Here is a 21528-nt window from a genome sequence, read left to right as displayed (position 1 = left end):
GGGGTGGGAGGGAGTCGTTTCTAACCCGATTTAGAACATCCTTCTTCCTCTCCACGATCAGCAGCACTTCTTACAAACACCTTCAACGTGCCCAGAGCTCCAGAGAGTCGGGAAGAACTCGGGGGAAGTTTTATGCCCTACTTTAAATAGGAAGAATAACCCCCAACTTCCCAGTTTTGCAGACAGGGGCACACAAAGATGTGACTGTTTATGCTCTGGGAGAACAGCACCTTCCTTTGGCAAAGCCCTCACTTGGGTCATTTCTCATCCATTTTGGAAAACAGCAAACGAGACTTTGGATCCAAAACCTCTGTTAGGAACAGCGAAGGAAATTAAATTTTGGATTCCTGAGTCTTCCTGACAGGATGTGTGTCAGTGCTCATTTGGTTGTGTGAGCAGAGGTGGTTTGGAACTTACACCTCTCAAGGCACCCAATTAAAAACCCAACCCACAGAGAGCTCCCAAAACCAGGAGCAAACACCAGCTGGTCACACCTGGTTTTAGATTTGCAGCTCCTATCTTTTAATTTAATTTTTTAATCATTAGTAGCCAAACAAGAGAATTTGTAGTAAAAACAGGCACATTTTTGGTTCTCCACAGAACACATTACTTGAAAGTTTTATTTTTTCACCCTCATTGCTGACTTTAGAGTCTCCCTTGGTTCTTCTGGGAGTCATTTCTTATGGTCACACACATGGTTAGTGGTGGAATTATATTGCTTTGGCCGTTAAATTCGATGATATTTTAATTAAAAAATTAAATTAAAAGATAGGAGCTGCAAATTTAAAACCAGGTGTGACCAGCTGGTGTTTGCTCCTGGTTTGGGGAGCTCTCTGTGGGTTGGGTTTTTAATTGGGTGCCTTGAGAGGTGTAAGTTCTAAACCACCTCTGCTCACTCAACCAAATGAGCACTGACACACATCCTGTCAGGAAGACTCAGGAATCCAAAATTTAATTTCCTTCGCTGTTCCTAATAGAGGTTTTGGATCCAAAGTTCAGACACTGGAATTAAAACTATTTCTGAGGAGAAATGCAGCAGCTCCAAAGCCTGATCCCATCAGAAGCTGCAGAACAGCCCCATCTCCAAGGTCTTGTCCCACCTCAGTGGTTCTGGGACTGTGAAAACACAATAAAGCTCTGGAATATTCTGAAACAAATTCCCTGTTTCAGTTATCCTCCCAAAGCTGTCAGAAATGCCAGTGGAAATCCCCTTTATGCCCAAACCACCAGACCCCCTTTAAACTTCAGGTGGTTTGCACTCCCACGTCTCTTCCCTCCCAGTAACAGTCACCACAATTTGGCTTCAGGTTCGTTTCAAAAGGAAATAATTAGATTTTACAATTAACATTCCAAAGGATTTCTTGTTCCTTGCTAATCATTTACCCAGTGACAAGGCAAGAGCAGGTTTATAAGCTCAGGAACCTGCACAGGGGGAGCGTGGAAGGACGAACGTGGTAATTTGATTTATTTATCTCTTTCAAATAAAAATACCCACATTTTAGTTTGGTTTGTCACTTTTAATCCATCCTTATTATCTTACCAATTTTTTTGGTAAAAGCAACAGCCAGGGGCTCACAAAATGCAGCAGGTAAAGTGAAAAAGGCCATGTTTTCCAGGACAATTTTCCAATTTCCTTTCAGCCTGGCCTTGTACTTCCAAACCTTGCATTTCCAATCAAAATTTGCTGACCTCTAATAAGACTCCTTTTGATATTTTCTTCTCTTGATGTCTGCACTGATTATCAGTGAAAACAAGTTCCTTTTTTTCTCCTTATTCTGGAAGTCTTTGAGTGCACAGCACCTCACCCGAGCACAATTCCCAGGGCGGGCAGACAGCAGGAGACTGACTTTTCTCACAAGAACAAAAAAAAAAACACAAACCCAAACAAAACCCCAACCAAACAAGCGAAGAAGAAAAGAAAAATAATCACATATTCCACGACTGAGAGCTGCTATCTGATAAGAACAATTCTTTCTGCTCAGCTGCAGTGTAATTCCTCCTTCACCTCTCCAGCATTTCACAAGGTCTCCCTTAGCAGGTTGAATCAAATTTTCCAGGATCTCCTTAGATATTTAAATAAGGACATGCCCCCTTAATTTGCTCAAAAGAAAAGGACTGGATTAAGGTTTGCTTTGACTCGTTTGTTAAGCATTAGGTAATTAGATTTTCCTTGTTGTTACAGAGGGGGTGAACATGTTCAGGATCTAAAAAATCCAATCTGCTCCCTCTCCAGGTTTGAGCCACCAAAAAGTTTCTTCCAGGTGGGTACTCAGGGCTGACCCAAATCAAACAAGGAGTGAATGGCTTTAAACTGCCAGAGGCAGGGTTAGGGGGGATACTGGGCAGGAATTCTTCCCCTGGGAGGGTGGGGAGGGGCTGGGATGGAATTCCCAGAGAAGCTGTGGCTGCCCCATCCCTGGGAGTGCCCAAGGCCAGGTTGGATAAACTTGGAGCAATCAGGGCCAGTGGGAGGTGTCCCTGCCCATGGCAGGGGTGGCACTGGATGAGCTTTAAGGTCCCTCCCAAGCCAAACCAGTCTGTGAATCCCTGAGATGGGAATGGATGAGTAAAATACCAGTGCCAAGAAAATAAGGATATCCATTATATTACAAATAATTACCTGGACCATCTATAGCCCCACCACAAAAAAATTTGGTAAAATAATAAGGATGGATTACAAGTGACAAGCCAAACTAAAATGTGGGTATTTTTATTTTAAAGAGATAAATAAGTCAAATTAATGATGTCCTCCTTTTCCAACACTACAAACCTGCACAGAGAGCTCAGCCATTATCATCCCTGACTGTAAACCAGCTGCTGGGATTCAAAAAAATACAACCTGGCTCCAAAGTGGTTGTTTATCCATCCAGTTCTTTCTTACACAAAAAGGGAAAAAAAATAATAAAAAAAGATGCATCACCTCCCCAGCTGAGTTCAGAAAGAGCTGGAAAAAAGGGATATATAAACTGCAGGATCAAGTAAGGAACGGTGACAGAGCCTGGAATTCAGAGCACACCAATCACTCTGAACAATAAAAACACCAGTTGATGCTGGTTATAAATTAATACCCCCAAATCATTCACAAAGTACAGTTTTTAGAGACACCCTGTGTGTTCACAGCATTTAATATTGCAGGGAGCCACAGCAAATAAATCTCCAAGCCTAATCTATGTATGTTCTATAAATCCACTCCCAGGGAACATTTGTAGAGGGTTTGCAAGGTTTCCACACTCCCCCTTGCTTTACACTTCCTGAAAATGTTTATTTTAGTTGGTATTTTCCGTGGCTGTTGTGACTCCTGTCACTTGAAACAGCCCAGAAACAGCCACAAAGTGTCAGCACAAAGCAGGAGAACAACAAGACAAAGCTCAGAAAGAACAAAGCCCACTTTGAAAGCAGAAGACACCTGCACAAATACTTTATTTTTTTGGGAAAAAAAATAACCCAAAACTACTTCAAGCAAAGAATAACCCCCCCCCAAACATATAAATTCAAGTGAAACAGCCTAGATAAAACCAAGGAAGTTCAAGTGCACTTATAGTGGATAATAAAAGGAATGGTTTGTTTGCTATCTACAGTGATTTTTTTTTCCTATGAAAACATTCACCAGAAGACAAATATTTAATATTACTCAAAAGCAACAGTCCCTGTTTAAAGCTGTTCTGTAAGAGCAACAACTCTGTTAAGCAGGCAGTGTTTATAACAAAAACGTGCTTTTTATATCAGACAGTTTGTGCAAACTCGGCAACATTTCCAGCCCAGTACACTCTGTACCAACAGGGCTTGCCAGAAACTCAGCACTCCAGAGGCATTTCCCTGTTAACTATTTCTTTCAAAAAGGAAAAGGACCCATCGTGGCACTTCCAGACCCTCCTCACCAGCGTTAACAACCAGAAATCGTTTTGCCTCTCAAAAACACAAGGGAAGATTAAGGTGAATGTAATCAAAATAAATAAATATCAATCTAAGACCAGCAGAATGATTTCAGCTGTGTAAATCAGAAGCTGATGCTGCAGTTTGAAGCCAGAAGGACACAAAGCCAACCATTACCACGTTACTCACAAGGCTAAATCCTCCTGGACACTGACTCTGCTCAGTAGTAAAGGCTTCTTATCTCTACTCCAGGGAACATCCAAAAGCCCCTTTGCATTCAGTAGTGGTGCCCATTTTTTACAGAATATTTAAAATATTGATGAAATGTTAAAATATTTAGGAATTTTAAAGGAGAAGGGTGGTTATGTTACAGTTCCACCACAGGCACTCCCTCCCACAGCCACAGTGTGGTTCAGAGCAGAAAACCAGGCTGGAGTCACGAAGTAAATGGGCATCCACAGCAAAAACCTACACACCTCTGGTGGCTGAACCCCTTCAAACCTCAAAACTGGGCTGGAACGTGAGGAATTCCAACTTTTATAGGGAATTTCCAGCCATTTGGCCCCTGCACAACCACCCCTCCCGACCCTGTGGGGAGGAACACGGGGTACAAGCAGCTCAGCGAGCACGTGTGGGACATGTTTATTTTACCTGTCATATATATATATATATTATTTTACCTGTCATATATATATATATTATTTTACCTGTCATATATATATATAGTCACCATCAGACTTCTGTCTCTTGAGGGCAGAAGCCACCAGGGACTAAAGCCCTCCGTGCAAAGCACCCACTGCAGACAAATGACCAACCAAACCATCACAGTGTTATTTGAGAGTAATAAATAAACCCAGGGCAGCTCTGATCACCAATTCTCTGCTCACTCTGCCAGCTCTGCTAAGGGAAAACCAGATTATTTTGGTAGCAACAAAGCCAGGCCCTCTGCTCCACACCCACAGCCCCCTGACCCCAGCCTGGGAGCAAAGGGCTGAACTGAGTCACTCATTGAGTTTAAACTAATTCCAAGCTGTGCCTGGGGAGGGCTTCTGGTCCAGCTGAAACCACCCCCTGAATCTCACACATTGTGGGCTGCAGGACCTTCAGCCCAACTGCTCTGACCTGCTGAACTGCCTTTATTTCACTGGCAGAAATATCACCTCTGAAAAACCTGATCCACCTTCACAAAAATCTGATAATGTAATTTTTGGTTGTGAGGGCCGTGCCTGACACTCCCTTTGTGCCTCACCCTCGTGGGCACTGCACAGCACAGTTAATTCTCTGCAAAGCTCCCATCAAATAAAGTACCACTGTATAAAGAGCCCCATTTTCCCAGCACACACATTTTGAGAACTCCCTTTACCCCGAACAGAAGCCCCAGCCAAAGTCAGGGCAGGATGGCATAGAGTTCTGTGAACCCCCACTCTCTGCAGGGGTTTATTTGGTTCCAAAATGTCATATTTCTCACATCTGATGGGGATCTACATCTGCAAATGCTCAGCATGTCCCAGTGACAGGCTGAGGCCACGCTGACTGTGTGTTTTGTACACACTGACAACAATCACAGCCAACCAACCTCGAGGAGTCTTTGTACTCCAAATGCACTCTGTATTCTTTTCTAATATATTTATACAAAATATCTTAACTCCTTCCATTTCCTTCAAGCGCTGTGTAATCAAAGGCTTTTAAAAAGTTACAGTTGGGGGGATTTCAGGGTTGTATTTTTCCTTTTGTTCCTTTTTTCTTTTCATTTATTTATTTATAATCTCATCCCAGATGTGGCATCAAATGCACACAGCGGGATGTCCTTAAGCATTACTTTGTAGAGTTCTTTGTGTCACCATCCAACACTCTTAATCACATGAGGATTAGCAAGAAGACTTAGCTGGGAGTAGTGTGAGCAACAAAAGAGCAAAATGAATATCTGCTGCTTTTAAACATTTCCACAACACCTCTGCTTTTCCCAGCTTCCCCAGGACACAGAGAGGAGGTGGAGCCAAAACCAGGTTTAACTTTCATTTATCATTTCGTTGCCTCCTTGTTTATCCCAGCACAGAAAAGCAACCCTGGACCAGAACTCCCTCCTCCTGTCCCACATCCTGGACACACATCCTGGATAACTGCACAGCTTGAGAGTGCTGAGGAAACTTGGGCTGGGTGGCCAGGGGGGAAATGCTGAGGCACCTCCGAGTTCCTGGTCACGAATCCCAAAGCCAGAGCAGCCACTGGTGTGGTTTGCACAGCACTGGGAACAGCCAGAGGAGAGGGAGCACAAGGATTTGAGAGTCCAACATTCCACTACAACTTGTGCACTCAAACAATTCCAGGTGTGAGTGGCCTGGAGTGGGAACTGCCTTCCACAGGCACTGGGAACTGTCCACGTCTATCACAGGTCCTACAGGTCACTGTTCCCAATCCAACACGTGCAGTGCTGATCCCAGCAACCAGAGAAAGCCTCTGGCAAACTGTACAGATAACAAGAAACATCATTTGTAGGACACAGTCATTCATTATTCATCCTGACAGGTTCCTTTAAATGGATACCTGGGATTAAACAGCCACAACTCCAAAAATTCACAAACTGTAACATGGAAAGTCCAGGACAGAAGTGGATCTGCTGACAACACAACTTCAAGGCAGAAGAGGAATGAAAACCTTTCCCTCTGACACAGATGGACTAACAGAAAATCAACAGAAGTTTGTTCTCCCACGAAATTATGAGACAACACAACAGTAGAAAAGTCATTTTCTATGCAGAGCCCTTAAAGCTGAATTAACAGAGGACTATTGCATAGTTACTGCTGGTTATCATTTTAAATACATTAAAACCTCTACTTCCTCAGACCAATATTTAAAATAAACAAGAAGCAGCAGGCAAGCACAGCCACTTCATTAAAGTGATTACAGAGACTCTCCAACCAAGACTTAATTTGAATGAATAGTAAAGATAAAACTGAGTGCACAGACAGCCATAGAGAAAGAATGAAGTTCTGAAGAGAATGCAGTGGGTTGATGGTATCACACCCCAAACACCTGATGAATTCATTAAACACAAAGGCTCCCCTTGGCCTATTCCAGGATACAAGACAAGCAGCTCACACTTGAAAGATCAGATGGATATCAAGCTGACAAATAACCAGTGAGCATCTTCACAGCTGCAGGACACAGGCAGAGAGTTTTGCAAAAAAAAGCAGCAAAATTTGCATTTGAAACTACGACAGAGATAGCCAAAGTATCAATACCAAATGTGATTAGCTCCAATGAACAGACATTGCACTTGTAGGGAGAACAGGAGCCACTTGTGACACCGCCTGAGGTCACAGAGTTATCTCTGCTCTCCAGGGCCATGGACTGCTCCCTTAAAGCACCATCCTGGAGCTGAGAGCCACTTTCCCCCAGCCACGTTCCCAAGAGGAGACCCTCAGCCCATTAGTTACATAAACTACTCCTCTAGTCCTCCTCACCCCAGCAGAGCAGCTAAAAATATGCAGCAAGACGTTAAAAGTGCAGTGCCATCAAAGCACTTTTGCTGGAACAGAGGAGCCGACGATTTATGGGCTCTTTGGTTTTGCTGCTTTTATCAGGCTGGTTGGTTGAAAGAAAATGCACACATAATTACTTAATCCCATTAAAACAGAGACAAATGACGGCCCAGAACTCCCCAGCTCAGCAGTTTGAGCAGGGGAAGGTTCTGAACTCCCAGTAATGAATCACTGGAGCCTTCTCAGCTCCTTCCCAGCCCCGGGGGTTTCATCAGCTCTGGCATCTCCCAACGGCTCCAGAGAGTGGGACTGGGAATGAGGGAGAGCTGCCACAGCTTTCCCAAGCCACCAGGAATCCAACTTAACATATCAATGAAACCAAACAAGGAAATTCACAAGAAAATACGGAAAATCAAAAGTCAGTTGCTTCTTCCAGCACTTGGGGATGACAAGCAGGAAGATTGAGAGACAGCAAACAGTAATTTGGGGTTGGTTTTTTCTCTGAACACGGCATATTTGGGCCAGTTTTGAGTTTCAGAAGCTCACAGAAACTCCTATCCGGTGCGTTATGTTAACAGACAAAATGTAAACTGTGCCGAGCTCCCGAAGAGGGGAGGGCAAAGCAAACAAACATCTTCCCAGAGGATGTGTAACACAGGTTTGCTGGGAGTTTTACTACTGGGAAATAAATCAGTGTGTAAAATAATTGTAAAACCTTGCTGGAGAAGTGAAAACTGAACTCATGGAAATTCCCATTAAATTCAAATGTTACTTTCTCCAAGACAGTGGTGGGGTTTTTTATACATATATGTTTTTTTAATGTTTCTTTAAGCACCAGGATCTTTTGGTCCCACTGTTAACACACAATAATTTGAGCAGTGTCCCACACAGGGACCCTACTCAGCCACCCTACACCAGCTGAGTCATGTTTGCTCACTGATTACACCTTGTGGGATCACTGGGAACCTTCCAGGACAAGGCCAGGCAGGAAGGAACCCATAGCCCAAAACTGGAGGGATTAGGAATTCCAGCTTCATTTTTGAAACTAAGCAGTGACAGTCTCACATTTTTCCTTCACACTTTCCAGGCCTTAACTGTGGTTTACAGCAAAAGAAATAGTAATAAAATAATGCTTACTGTGGTCTGGGTTAGTTTAGGAAAAGGCAGAGAGGGACTGAGCAATAATCCCACATCCATCTGGGACAGGGGTTCTTTTTAGTGGAGTATTTAATGTATTTTAGTACGTTGGAGCAATGAAAATCTCACTTTGCTTAGTACAGAAAATCCAGATTGGACTCCCAGCTGAGGGCTGTCAAGGACAGCAACAGAACCCTTAAGTTATCTTTTAAGTTATTAAAAATCTAATGCTAATACCAAATAAACATAAAATATCACCTTTCAATAAGCCAGTTGCACCTTAGAACAAACCTATAAAGCTTCTGTCAAACATACATTCCTCTTGATGCCTTTTGAAGTGGCAGAATTCCCAGGCACATTCAGGAATACCACTGGAAAGAGCAGGATTTTTCCCATCTCTTTAGGGAGCTGTATGAAATTCTTACAGCCACCCAAAGAAAAGAACCACTGCACAATTATATCTTCATCACCTACGCCTGGCTGTTTCCCTTGGTGTAAAAAATTATTTGTGTTCCAGAAGAGACAGAGCAACCACAATGTCATGGAACAAGGAGAACTACAGAAAGGCTTTATTGAAAAGATGGTGTTTGTTCCCTGCGGTCCTGCTTAGAAACTGCCACCTTCTGAGGCCAAGTTTATCAACATCCACACCTTAAGATAGGAACTTCACACTTCCCTTTCTCCAGGAATGAGGTGCTAACTCTGCCTGGTGATCTGTCCAACCCACCCAGGGATTCATGACACAAACCTGGGAGCTTCACCTGGACCCCTCTGGCTCCCTGACTGCTCCAGACACCCTGAGATTTGGTGCAAAGACTGGCAAAGTGTCCTGGAGGAGAACAGGGCTCAGGGCTGGCAAGGTTCAGCAGGAAGGGCTGTTCTCAGGGGCACTGAGGGAACACCCGAGTGACTGTGCCAGGGCACAATTCCAGCTGGGAGAAGGCAGGAGAGAGGGAGCTGAGGGCCGGGAGCTCAGCCTGGAATAGAAACTGAAACTGGGCCTTGGCTCAGGCCAGGCTGAGCTGGGACAGCACAGGGACCATTGCAGGGTAGGTGAGTGATTAAAGGCAGCACCACAGGCCACATTCTGCCCTCAGCACAGAAGGACAGCAGTGCTGGCACTGCCAAGCTCAGGAGGGACACTCCAGGGTGTGATTAAAGGCAGCACCACAGCCCATGTTCTGCCCCCAGCACAGGGGGACAGCAGTGCTGGCACTGCCCAGCTCAGGGGGGACACTCCAGGGTGTGATTAAAGGCAGCACCACAGCCTGTGTTCTCCCCCAGCACAGGGGGACAGCAGTGCTGGCACTGCCCACCTTGGGGGGACACTCCAGGATGTGATTAAAGGCAGCACCACAGCCCATGTTGTGCCCCCAGCACTGTTGGACAGCAGTGCTGGCACTGCCCAGCTCAGGGGGGACACTGCAGGGTGTGATTAAAGGCAGAAGCACAGCCCATGTTGTGCCCCCAGCACAGGGGGCAGCAGTGCTGGCACTGCCCAGCTCAGGGGGGACACCCCAGGGTGTGATTAAAGGCAGCCCCACAGCCCATGTTCTGCCCTAGCAGTGCTGGCACTGCCCAGCTCAGGGGGGACACTGCAGGGTGCTTTAGGTCAACCAGAAGGCAACAGCATTTCAGCACTGTGCCTTTAGTGTGTGCTTTCCCTTCCAACTCCTCATTTAACTCCTGAAAAATCAATTTTACACCATTTCACTCCAAGTTCCAGTTGTCGTTATAGGAGTGACTGCACCACGCACTTGTTTGGGTTTTTTAACCAAGGGACTAATACTTAATAATTAATTATAATTAATTAAATATTTAATATTTAACCAGCTGCAGAACTCCTCCCTTTTCTTCTCCTATTGAAACCCCCAGTTCCCAGGGGCAAAGAGCAAAGGTAAGAATTCCACCTCAGCCTTAACCCTGTCTTACAGCTCAGCTGTTTTCCACTTGCTCCTCCTCTTAATCCAGTGGTTTTGTTTCCATATTTACAAACAGGCTGCTTTGGAAAGGACCCATTCCAGCCTCAGCACCGGTGGATTCAACAATCCTTGGGAACAGACTCCAGGTTTCCAAAGCTCCCTTCCCCAGGCACCAGCTGCTCTCGGATTTCATGGCTGGTCACCCACACCCTGAGCCACAGAGCAGATCCCAAAACTGCCACATGGACACATTGCCAGGTATCCAAGGTACTTGTCTTACAGATTCCTGTCAAACCCTTGGATAAGTAAGTGCAGGTGGATAACTAAATCCACTTAAAATGAAAACAGTCCCAGAATTGGGGTATAAAAGAATTCTGTACTGAGATTTATAACCTTTAATAGGAACTTTATAACAAAAAAAGTAGCTTTTATGTAATGGAAAACATCTCTCTGTAAAGAGAAATGATGTGTTAACGTCAGCAGAGTCATGTTCCTGTGTTTTCTGTTTGCAATCCAGGACCGTGTTTGTCACTAAAAGTTCATTAGTTATTCTAAAAACTGCCTTACCAAAAAGCAATTGTACACAATTTTATCACTACTATTATTTTTCCAGTCTACATTCACCAGTGGAAGTCACCCTGTGTTCTTGGAATTACTCAGAATGTGCAAATACAAACATCAGTAATGAGCTCTATTAATGCAGATTTCACTTCAAGCTAACTCAGATTTACTTTGTGCACTTAAGTGAGTTCATTTCACTGGGAAAAAAAAAAAAAGATCCCCTGAAGCAAAAAAAACCCATCAACTACTGGGGCTGATATTGCCCAACACGTTGCTGAAAAAGAAATTCTTCTGATTGGATTTTTTCCCCCCCAAGCAGCACTTTTAAAAATACAACCTTTTAATGATTGTTTAATTTTCATATAACTGGAATATAAATCCTTTCCATACTGCTTTGCTGCAGCTGCACCATAAGGTCTCATTTTTCATGGAAAAAAACCCCCTAATTACGTGGTTCACCGAGTTGCCTGTGGTAACACATCAATTTTATTTACATTCACAAGTTGGACCCGGGGTTGTTCTCAGCACTCCAGTTAATCCCGAGCACATTTTGGACAATGGTTCTCTCTGATTCATTAGTGACACCTCACTCTGCTGTTTTGAGGGAGTTGAGCTGTCTGGAATCTTGCTGGGGATTTCCAGCACTTTCCAGGCAATACTTTTGCAGCACCAGCTCCATCCCACCTTCAATATCCTGGATTTGCTGTGATATCCTGGCCTGGCTGGAATATTCCTGCCAAAGGACCACGAGCTGCTCCCTACACAGGGCAGCTGCTCCTGCTGCCCAAGGAATGCCAACCCATTTTCCCACAAAAGCACGAGGGAAGAAACAATAACTACTGTGTGGCCAATAAAACCTAAAGATTAATTACTCCAAATTTCAACTATTTCAACTGAGCTGAGCTTATATTTGCAAAGCAGAAAGATGGGATTCAGCTGAGAATTTCTTGGCTTTGCCTTTTGTCTGCTTTCAGAAGGTAATTTGCTGCAATTAACTGTAAAAACTCCAAATTCCCAGATAGGAAAAAAATTAAAATGTTAATTCTGGAGTGATACAAATAGAATAAAATATTAGAAAGTGTCAGGCTATTTTACACAGGGCCCTTTCGCAGAGGTCAAACTTTTTGGTGACTTTTTAGCCTTAGATTGTAGAAGGGGGGAGATGCAGCACGTGGGAATGGTCCATGGAATATCCTGAGTTGGGAGGGACCCCCAGGGATCAGGGAAGTCCATTTCTGACCAGAATTGGTAATGAATTCCTGAATGCCACACATCCTCATTTGATCCTGCCCTGAACACTGAGATTCACTGTTCCTGTGGAGAGAAAACCACGAGGCAAAGCAGAGCTCAGGAAAAGGTAAGCGCAGCAGAATTCCAAAGGGGACGCTCAGCCTTGATTCCTTGCAATAAACAACTCCTGCCTTTGTTGTCTGCAACCATAAACCAACTTTAAAGCAGCAGCAGAAGCTGGAGCGGTGGGAAGAACACTTATTTTTAAAAGAAGACCAAAACAAAATGAAGACATCTCGCCCAGACACAATAAGGCTCTTGTCAACCCCGCGTGTGTAAAAGGAGTTGGCATTTTCCCATGAAGCAATTCCTTAATCCCAAATGATGGCATAATAACCTCATTTAATATGCCTCCTTAAAAGAAAAAAGTTTATTTTGTCTAAGCTGAACTTCGACTGGCAATCACTGGCCACCAATTAACAGTGTCAGATCGAAGGGTCACGGCCCAATTCTGCCAGCTGAGAGAGGATGAATTCACTTTTCAATCCCATCCTCCGGCCCGCAGGATGGAAAAGTTTAACTTTGTTGTCGTGTCTTTGGGAATAATCTCTGCCAGGCAATTAAGAAAATGCAAATGACTTGTCTTATTGAAAATAATCAAGCCCGAAACAAGACTTTTTCAGTAACTTAATATTCCAATAAAGTCTCGTGTCATCTGAACCTACTTGTTAATTCCACTCCGCGCTGGAGAACCGGCAATTAACCATTTTCAGATTTCACTTCAAATTATTAATAAGTGGTGCTCAGCTGCTTGATATTCAGAGCTGCTTTTCCAACTGAAAGCCTTCAAAAATACTTGCATTTCGGCTCCTGGGAGATTCCTTTGATTCCTTGTGCCTGAACTGCTCTTCCATACATTGGCTGCTCCCGTTCCCTGTGACACTGGGCACCACAATGGTTATGGGGTTTATGGAGTTCTGTCCTATTCATTTGACAGGAAAGGGGGCTTATTCTTCATTTCATGCATTGCTTCACACACTTAAAAACATGTTTCAACAGACAGGAACGTCTTCTCATTCAATAATTAACATATCTCACCACAAAGCAGCTTAGAACATGCTCTGTGATTCCTGACAGAGCTCCCAGCTCCTCACAGCTGCAGAAATAAAACAGCACCTTGAAAGAACCTTAAATAGACTCTTAAACTGAAATAGAAAGTAGATTTTTCACTCCTTTATTATCCTTTACGTTAGCAGAAACTATCAAGTTTTCCACTATTTCTCTTTTAATCCCTAATAAATACTGAAAAACACCAACTAGTGAACATTTACAGGTTAACCATTTACTTAATTTAGGTGGTTTGACTGATAAATAAAACTTTGAAATCCAGCAGTTATTAAGTGAGCATCCAGAATCCTTCCTAGTGGTAATAAAAATCCCTAAATTGAGGTTTGAGGCAAGTTATTCCCCTCAGGAAACATCCTTGAGAACAGAGCTGGGACGTTCTGGTTTCCTGGGAGGTGAAAATTTACCCGTCGGTGATTTTCAGGTAGAGAAACAACAGCAGAAAAGAGCCCCAGGCACGTGGGGTAACGTGGATCCTTCCCACAGCCAACATTTTTCCCTCTTCCCTTTTATCAGCACATGTGGATTGACTGGGGCAGCCTGATATGCCAAGAATTCATAAACAGGAACGAGCCGAAGCTCCACGTCTTTCCTGTCCCAGCTCAAATTCCAACGGCGTTTTTAAACCAGGCTGCGAGGATCATGGACAGCAATCTTTCAGGAAAAGGTTTCTCTAATTGATTCAAGATAATCTGTTCTTCAGAAGGGTTTCCATCAAAATCCTCGTGTTCTACAGGCAATACAGCAGGAAGTGCATTAATATCTCTTTTGGGGGGGAAGCAGCTCCAGCAATTAATGGATCAAGTGCAGATGCTGCAAATCCAAGTGGATTTCCAGATGGAAATCCCAAATACCTTCCAGAATCAGTGATTTCAGGCAAACAGGCTACTAAGCTGATAGAAGGCTGCAGTTTTATTTAAGGAATTATCAAACACCTGGAATCCTATCATTTTCAAGATCCTGTCTCACACCCTGACAGCTTTCCAGAGTCTCCGAAACTCCCCTCTCAGCAGTGGTGCCCAATGTAATCCCTGCATTATTCCCCAGAATTCCAACATTCTGTACCATAGATGCAGCAGACAAAACTGGATATACCCCCAAACTCAGTGTGCAGATGACAAGTTTATGGACAAAACCACCAGGACAAAGAATCCCAGAGTATTCCCAGCTGGAAGGGACCCACGAGGATCAGAGTCCAACTGCTGGAGCGGTTTAAAGTGCCAGAGGAGAGAACTCTTTGCAAAGGCAAATAGGGCAAGCAAGGAACAGACCCCCCCTGTCCCTAATCCACGTGGAAAACACGGAACACAGGGCAGGGGTGGGAGAAGGACAACCCAAGAGTTGAGCAGGAATTCTCTGTGCTGCTCCAGACGGATTTTGGTCACCAAATGCAAATGAGAGCTCTGCAACTTGCCCACCAAAACTTTCCTGTCAAACAACAGCGAGACACAACCTCCCCTCCTCCCATTTCTTCTGTGGGATTCACCAAAGAACAGAGGTTTGTGGGCAAAGGTCCCGTTGCTGTAACACCCCTTCTCTCCAGGCAGCAGGAGCAGGGAACAGCATCTCCCTGGGGAAAACAAAACCGCCACAAACTAAGACACTCCCAACTTTTTCAAGCTTATAAAAATCACTCCATTCTTTCTCCCACTCGGTGCCCACTCAGCTTTTTTCACTCCTGGGACAGAAAAAAAAGACCTCCAATCTCTCTTCAAATTTTAAACCTCATCACAATAAAAACCAGAGCAAGACTGCCAAGGAACAAATGTAGGAGTGTGTGCAGGAGACACCTCTGCAGTTCACAGCTGCCTGGCTGCTCCAGCTCTTTGACTGATCCACAACTGCTCTGCAAATCATTGTTTTTATTTCATCTCCCGTGACAGCATTTAATTATCCACACAGTTTTGGAAAGCTACTACATAAACAACTGCTCCTTGTACCTCCTGTTTATAACCACTCAGTTGTTTTCCAAGTGACTATTTGAAATTCTTTTATTAAAGGCAGATTGTTGTTTACCAAATCTTGAATGTTGTAAAGATAAAGCAATTCAGAGAGTTATTATGAAAAAACTTTTTAAAGTGCTTCTGAAAGAAAAGTCTCAGTTTGGACTCTTCATCTGTTTACTGAAAGCACTAGATATCATACAATATTATTTGAGTGACTCTGTTATGCAAAAAAAATCAATTATTATAATTTAGACTTGAATGACTAAAACATAAAACATTTAAAGTCAAATTATTTAAATTTATCACTGAATTTTTCTTACCCTCATGAAAATTTCCCTTTCCAAGCACAAGTCCTAGGCAGGAAAAGAGAAATCCAAAACTTCCTTCTTGGTGAGAGTTCATGATCTTACAAACAGCTGTTATTCCCTAAAGTTGAGACATCTCAGAAGCTCTTCATGTTTTGGACAGACTCTACTCCTCTACTTGGATTTGCAGCAGCAGATTCCTGGGGCTTGTGCTCCTAAACAAGTGAGTCCAAGTCCACCACAAAGCTCTGGCCATGGAAGTGAGTCCCAGTGACAGCCCAGGCTGAGGAACAACGTTTGAAGCCAAAGCAGCTCATTCCCTGCCCAGGTTATCCCAAAACCAGCCCCACGTCACCACAGCCCCACTGTGGGCACAGAAATTGCTTCAGTAACCTCCTTGTTTTCTGTTTAGATGGAAAAGTCCTTTATATATTTCCAGGAAACTAATTCCAACTATCAAATATTTCAGTATTGTGGTCTGTTTATACCATAAAAGCAAAATAACCTTATTCCTTCTGCCTTGCATGAAGCAGTGAACACAAACAGTGTCCTTTGTCCAGGGAATCAATGGACATAAATGCCTCGTTCTGGCAGAATTTGATGTTCAATATGTTGTCAATACTGATGTTTGAACTCTAAAAATGCACTGCAAAGAGCACGACAGCACTATCAGCAGTAAAATGTGTAGCACTTACACAATTTACATCACTTGGAGCTATTATCTGATAAGTCACTACAAGCCTTTCAATGTGCTTTTAATACAGAACAAGTATGATTTACACATTACAAGAGAATTCCAAAGCCTGCAGTGGAAAGGAGCAGAAAAGGAGATGATTTCCCAAATTCTTGCAGGGCCTGAGAGCAGGAGCAGATTTCCCCTCCTTTCAGTCACCACCTACTTCACTCCCCTGAATGACTCACACAAGGTCCTCCTTTTGCCATCTCCTAACTCAGCTTTGTGCCTCCTCACATCCCCCTGCAGAATCTTTGTTTTCCAGGCATTTTTAACGGGAGAGGGCACTGGAATGAGGGTCCCTCAGTGCTGCTGTAGCAGGGCAGCCCCTCCCCAGCCCTGTGGCTGCAGTGCTGTCACACACTCTGCTCCCACTGCTTTATCACTGTGATGCTGCTGCTGTTGGCACGACAGAAAACAGAGCTCTGGCAGCCACATTTCAGATTTAATTCCACTTGAAAGTCACTGCACTGGAGGCTCCAGCACCTCCAGCCCCGTGCCCAGTTCTGGGCCCATCACGAGGACATGGAGGGGCTGGAGCGTGTGCAGGGAAGGGAGCGGAGCTGGGAAGGGGCTGGAGCAGCAGGAGGGGCTGAGGGAGCTGGGGGGGCTCAGCCTGGAGCAAAGGAGGCTCAGGGGGGACCTTCTGGCTCTGCAACTCCCTGACAGGAGGGGGGAGATGGGGGGGTCGGGCTCTGCTCCCAGGGAACAAGGGACAGGAGGAGAGGGAACGGCCTCCAGCTGTGCCAGGGGAGGGGCAGGTTGGACATCAGGAGGAATTTCCTCACAGAAGGGGCTGTCAAACACCAGGGGCTGCCCAGGGAGGTGGGGGAGTCCCCATCCCTGGAGGTGTCCAAGGAAGGACTGGATGTGGCACTCAGGAATCAGTCACAGGTTGGACTCAATGATATTTTTCCAACCTTAATTCCGTGATTCTGTGAAATTTTGGACTGGGCAAAAAATGTGCCACAGTGACCCCGTTCTCTGCTTGCTGTGCTCTGCCCCACTCTGCACTCAGGCTCTCCACACAGTTAAATGCTTTTCCATACCACTGCCACTGGAAGAATGATTATGTTGTTGCAACCAAGATGTCAGATCTAAACAAGCTACATCAATTTACAACAGACACAGAAGCCACCGCCTGCAACTCCCCTCAAATAAAATGACACTTAAGTCCCATATACTGCATTTGAAATATTAAATTAACTACATCTCACAAAGAGAAAGGCATATATTATTGAAGCTTTGCGGGGTAAGTAGAAATATTACCCATTCCTTCATTCCAAACAGGTGCCTGATAAAAAATTAATGCCAGTGGAATGGCTCAGTGCAGCACTTGAGAGCCATCTCCTCAATTATACATGAGCCAGAGCTACCTGCCTGGAACACACCCAGAGACACTCAGAGCTCCTGTCTGTGATTTCACAGGCTCTGCTGCCAAAGAAACAGTCCCACTCACAGGCTGGAGTTTGTAACGGTGCTCAGAACAAAGTCATGAGTGAAAAAAATAATATATCATAACACAGGAGCAAACAGTGCAGGGTGGAGGTGGGGAGACAAGGCACAACCAGAGCACACCTGACAAATACAACATTCCATGTACTTGAGACAAATTTTATCACCAAGTCACCAGAAGGCCTAAAGGCCACCAGGGTCAAAATTTATTGCAAGAAACCAGGACCTGATTCTTATAATTAATTTAGGTTTACTTTTAATTCCTGTTATTAGTCTAGAATTGGTGAACTTCAGTTGTTTCATCCAAGACACGAGGTGAAAAGAGAGGTAAAACTCATACAGCTTCATAAAACCCCTTGTATGTTTTCAGCCAAACATCTTCACACAAACTAGGTTTTGTCATAGCAACAATACAATGCTGAAAAGAAATTAATATACACTGGACATAGTCAATCCAAAAAGGATCACAACAGATAAAGTTGTGATCATTTTAAGGCTACAAATTCTGGAGACACTGAGGACAATCCCCATTGCATAAAGCTTTTAATCACATAAACTTATCATTGGCACTTTGACCTGCCTGCCCCTTCCTGCCTTGTAATACCTCACTTGTAATTTGCCCCAGTTTACACTCAAATTTTGCAACATGACCAAGGTGGGCAGTTCTGACCTTGCAGATTTACCTGGGGGGTTTTGGAGTTCACCTGACTCTCTCTATAGGTGGCTTATTCCATCAACTCTTACCTAAGGCCAGAGTTGGGGGGTTTATCATCATCATTATTACCCTTGGAACTAGGATTTATTCTATTTTTACAGTGCACCTGAGGTCTCACAAAAATCTAAGCCATGATGTTGACTACAGGTCACAGAATCCCAGGATCAACCAGGTTGGAAAAGCCCTCTGAGATCATCGAGTCCACCCTGTGACCCAACCCCGCTGTGTCACCCAGCCCATGGCACTGATGCCACTTCCAGAGTGTCCCTAAACACCCCCAGGGGTGGTGACTCCACCCCCTCCTGGGCAGCCCTTCCAGTGTCTGATCACTCTCTCTGGGAAGAACTTCCCAATGTCCAACCTGAACCTCCCCTGGGGCACCTCAAGCTGTGCCCTCCTGGCAAGTTCAGCTTTCTGCATTTCCTCTGCACCTCACTCTCAGCAGCCAAGTCAAACTCACACCATTCTTCCCCCCTAGAGCTCTTCAGCCACAAACTGTGACAAAATCACAAGCTAAAGCCTTAACCACAAACTCTCTTTTGACAGGAAAAACACAAGACTGAGGCGAGGGGGACTTACTGTGCAGCTCTCGATGGATGACGTCCACCAGGTTGGGCTCGTCCCCCCACCAGAATATCCAGAGCTCCTTGCAGTCGGGTTTGACGTCGCGGCGCCACACGCACAGCAGGTTGGCCTGCAGGCAGCGGATGAAGCTGAGCAGGATGGGATCATCCTGGGCCGGGGCCGAGATGATGGGCCCGCAGTCCCCGTGCCCCTCAAAGTTGTACCTACGCCATTTGATGCCCGTCAGTTCAGCCTGGGGGGGAGGAAAGGAGAAAAAAATCGCTTTATTTCAAAATTTTGTTATTATTGGCTTTGTTTGCGTTGGTTATTATATATATTATATAATATGTATAATATATAATTATATATATGATATATATAATGTATATAATATATATTATATAATATATATTATATAAAACGTATTACATGTTATATATAATATATCAATAGGCTAATAACATAAAATATTAATGTACTAATAATATAAAATATATATTAACAGTACATAGCATTATATAGTAATAACATATTAATATCATTCTATTATTGTAGTAATAATACGTTAATATAATTAATTCTATTATTGTAGTGATATGTTAATATAATTAATTCTATTATTGTAGTGATATGTTAATATAATTAATTCTATCATTGTAGTAATATTTAATATAATTAATTCTATCATTGTAGTAATGATATGTTAATATAAGCAATTACTAATTAATTATATTGATCATTAATAATGGAGCATTACTTATATCAGACTTATTAATTATTAATAAAAATATTTGTATTATGCATAACACATTTAATTATTATAGAACTAATATGTTCACATAATTATATATCAATATGTTAAATATATAGAAATATATTATTTATAATTTGTTATATATAACTATTGTATTTATTATTATATTATCTATTATTTTATATTATTATAAATGAAAATTGTTTTTATTTAAATTTAATTAATCTAACTTAAGTCAGCTCTTCTATTATTATTATTGTTGTTGTTGTTGTTGTTGTTATTGTTCTCTTAACTCCTTCTACACCATATTTTCCTTTATTCCCCTTCAAGGAAGAAAAAACATAGAGACAGTACAGAAGAAACCTGGCTGCATTTAGGTTTTTCACCACAACTTGACTGGTTTCCAGCAGATTCATTCATTTTGTTATCTTATTGTAACGTTACAAATGAGAAAGGGAACAACCAAACAAACAGAGGCTCCTTCCCCACGTGTGAGCTCAGTGTCAGCCCAAAAACCCGCCCCTTGGAAGCCCCAGCAGAGCAAACAAGTGGCTCCTGGGAGGAGGTGAAACCTTTCCCGTTGGGATGGTGCAGATTTGGAACCCACACAGTCGGGAAGGGTTTTCCTGGGCACTGACCAGGCTGCCCGGGGTTTGTCACGGCCCCAAGGCTGCACAGCTCAGGGACAGGGGGATTGTTGGGGCGTCTGGGCAGGGCCAGGAGCTGGACTGCATGATCCCTGGGGGTCCCTTGCAGCTCAGGATATCCCATGGATCTGTGACTGCCCTCCCCTCCCAGTTTGCCCCGTGACTGGTGCTGCCTCCTCCTTTCTCTCCCCCCTCTGCTGCCCAGGACACGCTGGGAACACCCCAGCGCAGTCTGGCTGGAGCTGCTCTCCCAGTAAGTGGTGTGTGCACACTGTGCTCACACTGGGCTTGTACTCTGCTCTCCAAGCCGTGTTTCCACATTCCCAGTGCTGTTATTCCCTGCACTGCCTCATTTCCAGCGTTCACACCTTCCCCTGGCTGCTCGGGAGCCGGGCTCTGGAGTGGCCCTGCAGGAAGCACCAGCTGGTCAGAGCTGCACAAACCCCACTGCAGCATCCACACCCCTGACAGGAGGAGATATTGCCAGGGAGAAGGAACACCAGCTGTGGGATTGGATTTTTAGTCCTAAAGAAAACCAAAGACTTGTAGAGCATTTACTCCTCCCATACTCATCAGCTGCACAAGGATATTTAAACCCTCCTCTAGAATCCAATCCCCATGGCACACACAGAAGGATTTCCCTTTTCAGTCCACAAACTCAGTTCATTTACAAGTCTAAACTCTAAAATGTACTTTTCTCCCCCCCAGTAACTGGCAGTAGGCTGGTACTTGCTCGAGAGCTGGCTGGTTAACTGGAGGAGCTGAAGATGACATTCATCAGAGCAACAACACAAGAAAAAACATACTTGTATTTCTCTGATCTTATAAATGCATCCTCTGAAACAGTCCCACCTCATCCCATGGATGTGCCTGGCAGGGCAGGGATCTGGTTCCTGTGACTGTGCCTCAAGGACTATTTCCCCAAACACTGATAACCCACAGGGCCTTTTTTGCTCCCAAGGGGCCTCACCAGGCCCACAGGAACACAGTAACTGGCCTCCACTGGGAAGGGGAAAACTCTGGAGGACACTGAAGAGCAGGGAAATGGGGTTGATTGTTTGCAGACCCCTAAACCACCA

At 44.0% G+C, this 21528-nt stretch overlaps 1 protein-coding gene across 1 annotated transcript in view; it reads right to left on the bottom strand.

Annotated features, from left to right (window-relative positions):
• MED13L (mediator complex subunit 13L) overlaps positions 1-21528 on the bottom strand; it is a 178623-nt gene that overhangs the window by 139328 nt on the left and 17767 nt on the right. The window contains exon 2 of the mRNA XM_064674657.1: positions 19064-19301. Coding sequence (XP_064530727.1) covers positions 19064-19301 — 238 coding nt within the window. The remainder of the gene's footprint in view (positions 1-19063; positions 19302-21528) is intronic.

Source organism: Pseudopipra pipra, chromosome 18 (assembly GCF_036250125.1).
Source record: "Pseudopipra pipra isolate bDixPip1 chromosome 18, bDixPip1.hap1, whole genome shotgun sequence".
NCBI lineage: Eukaryota > Metazoa > Chordata > Aves > Passeriformes > Pipridae > Pseudopipra > Pseudopipra pipra.
Note: the sequence above shows the minus strand (reverse complement) of the source record. Positions and strands in the feature narration are given on the sequence as shown.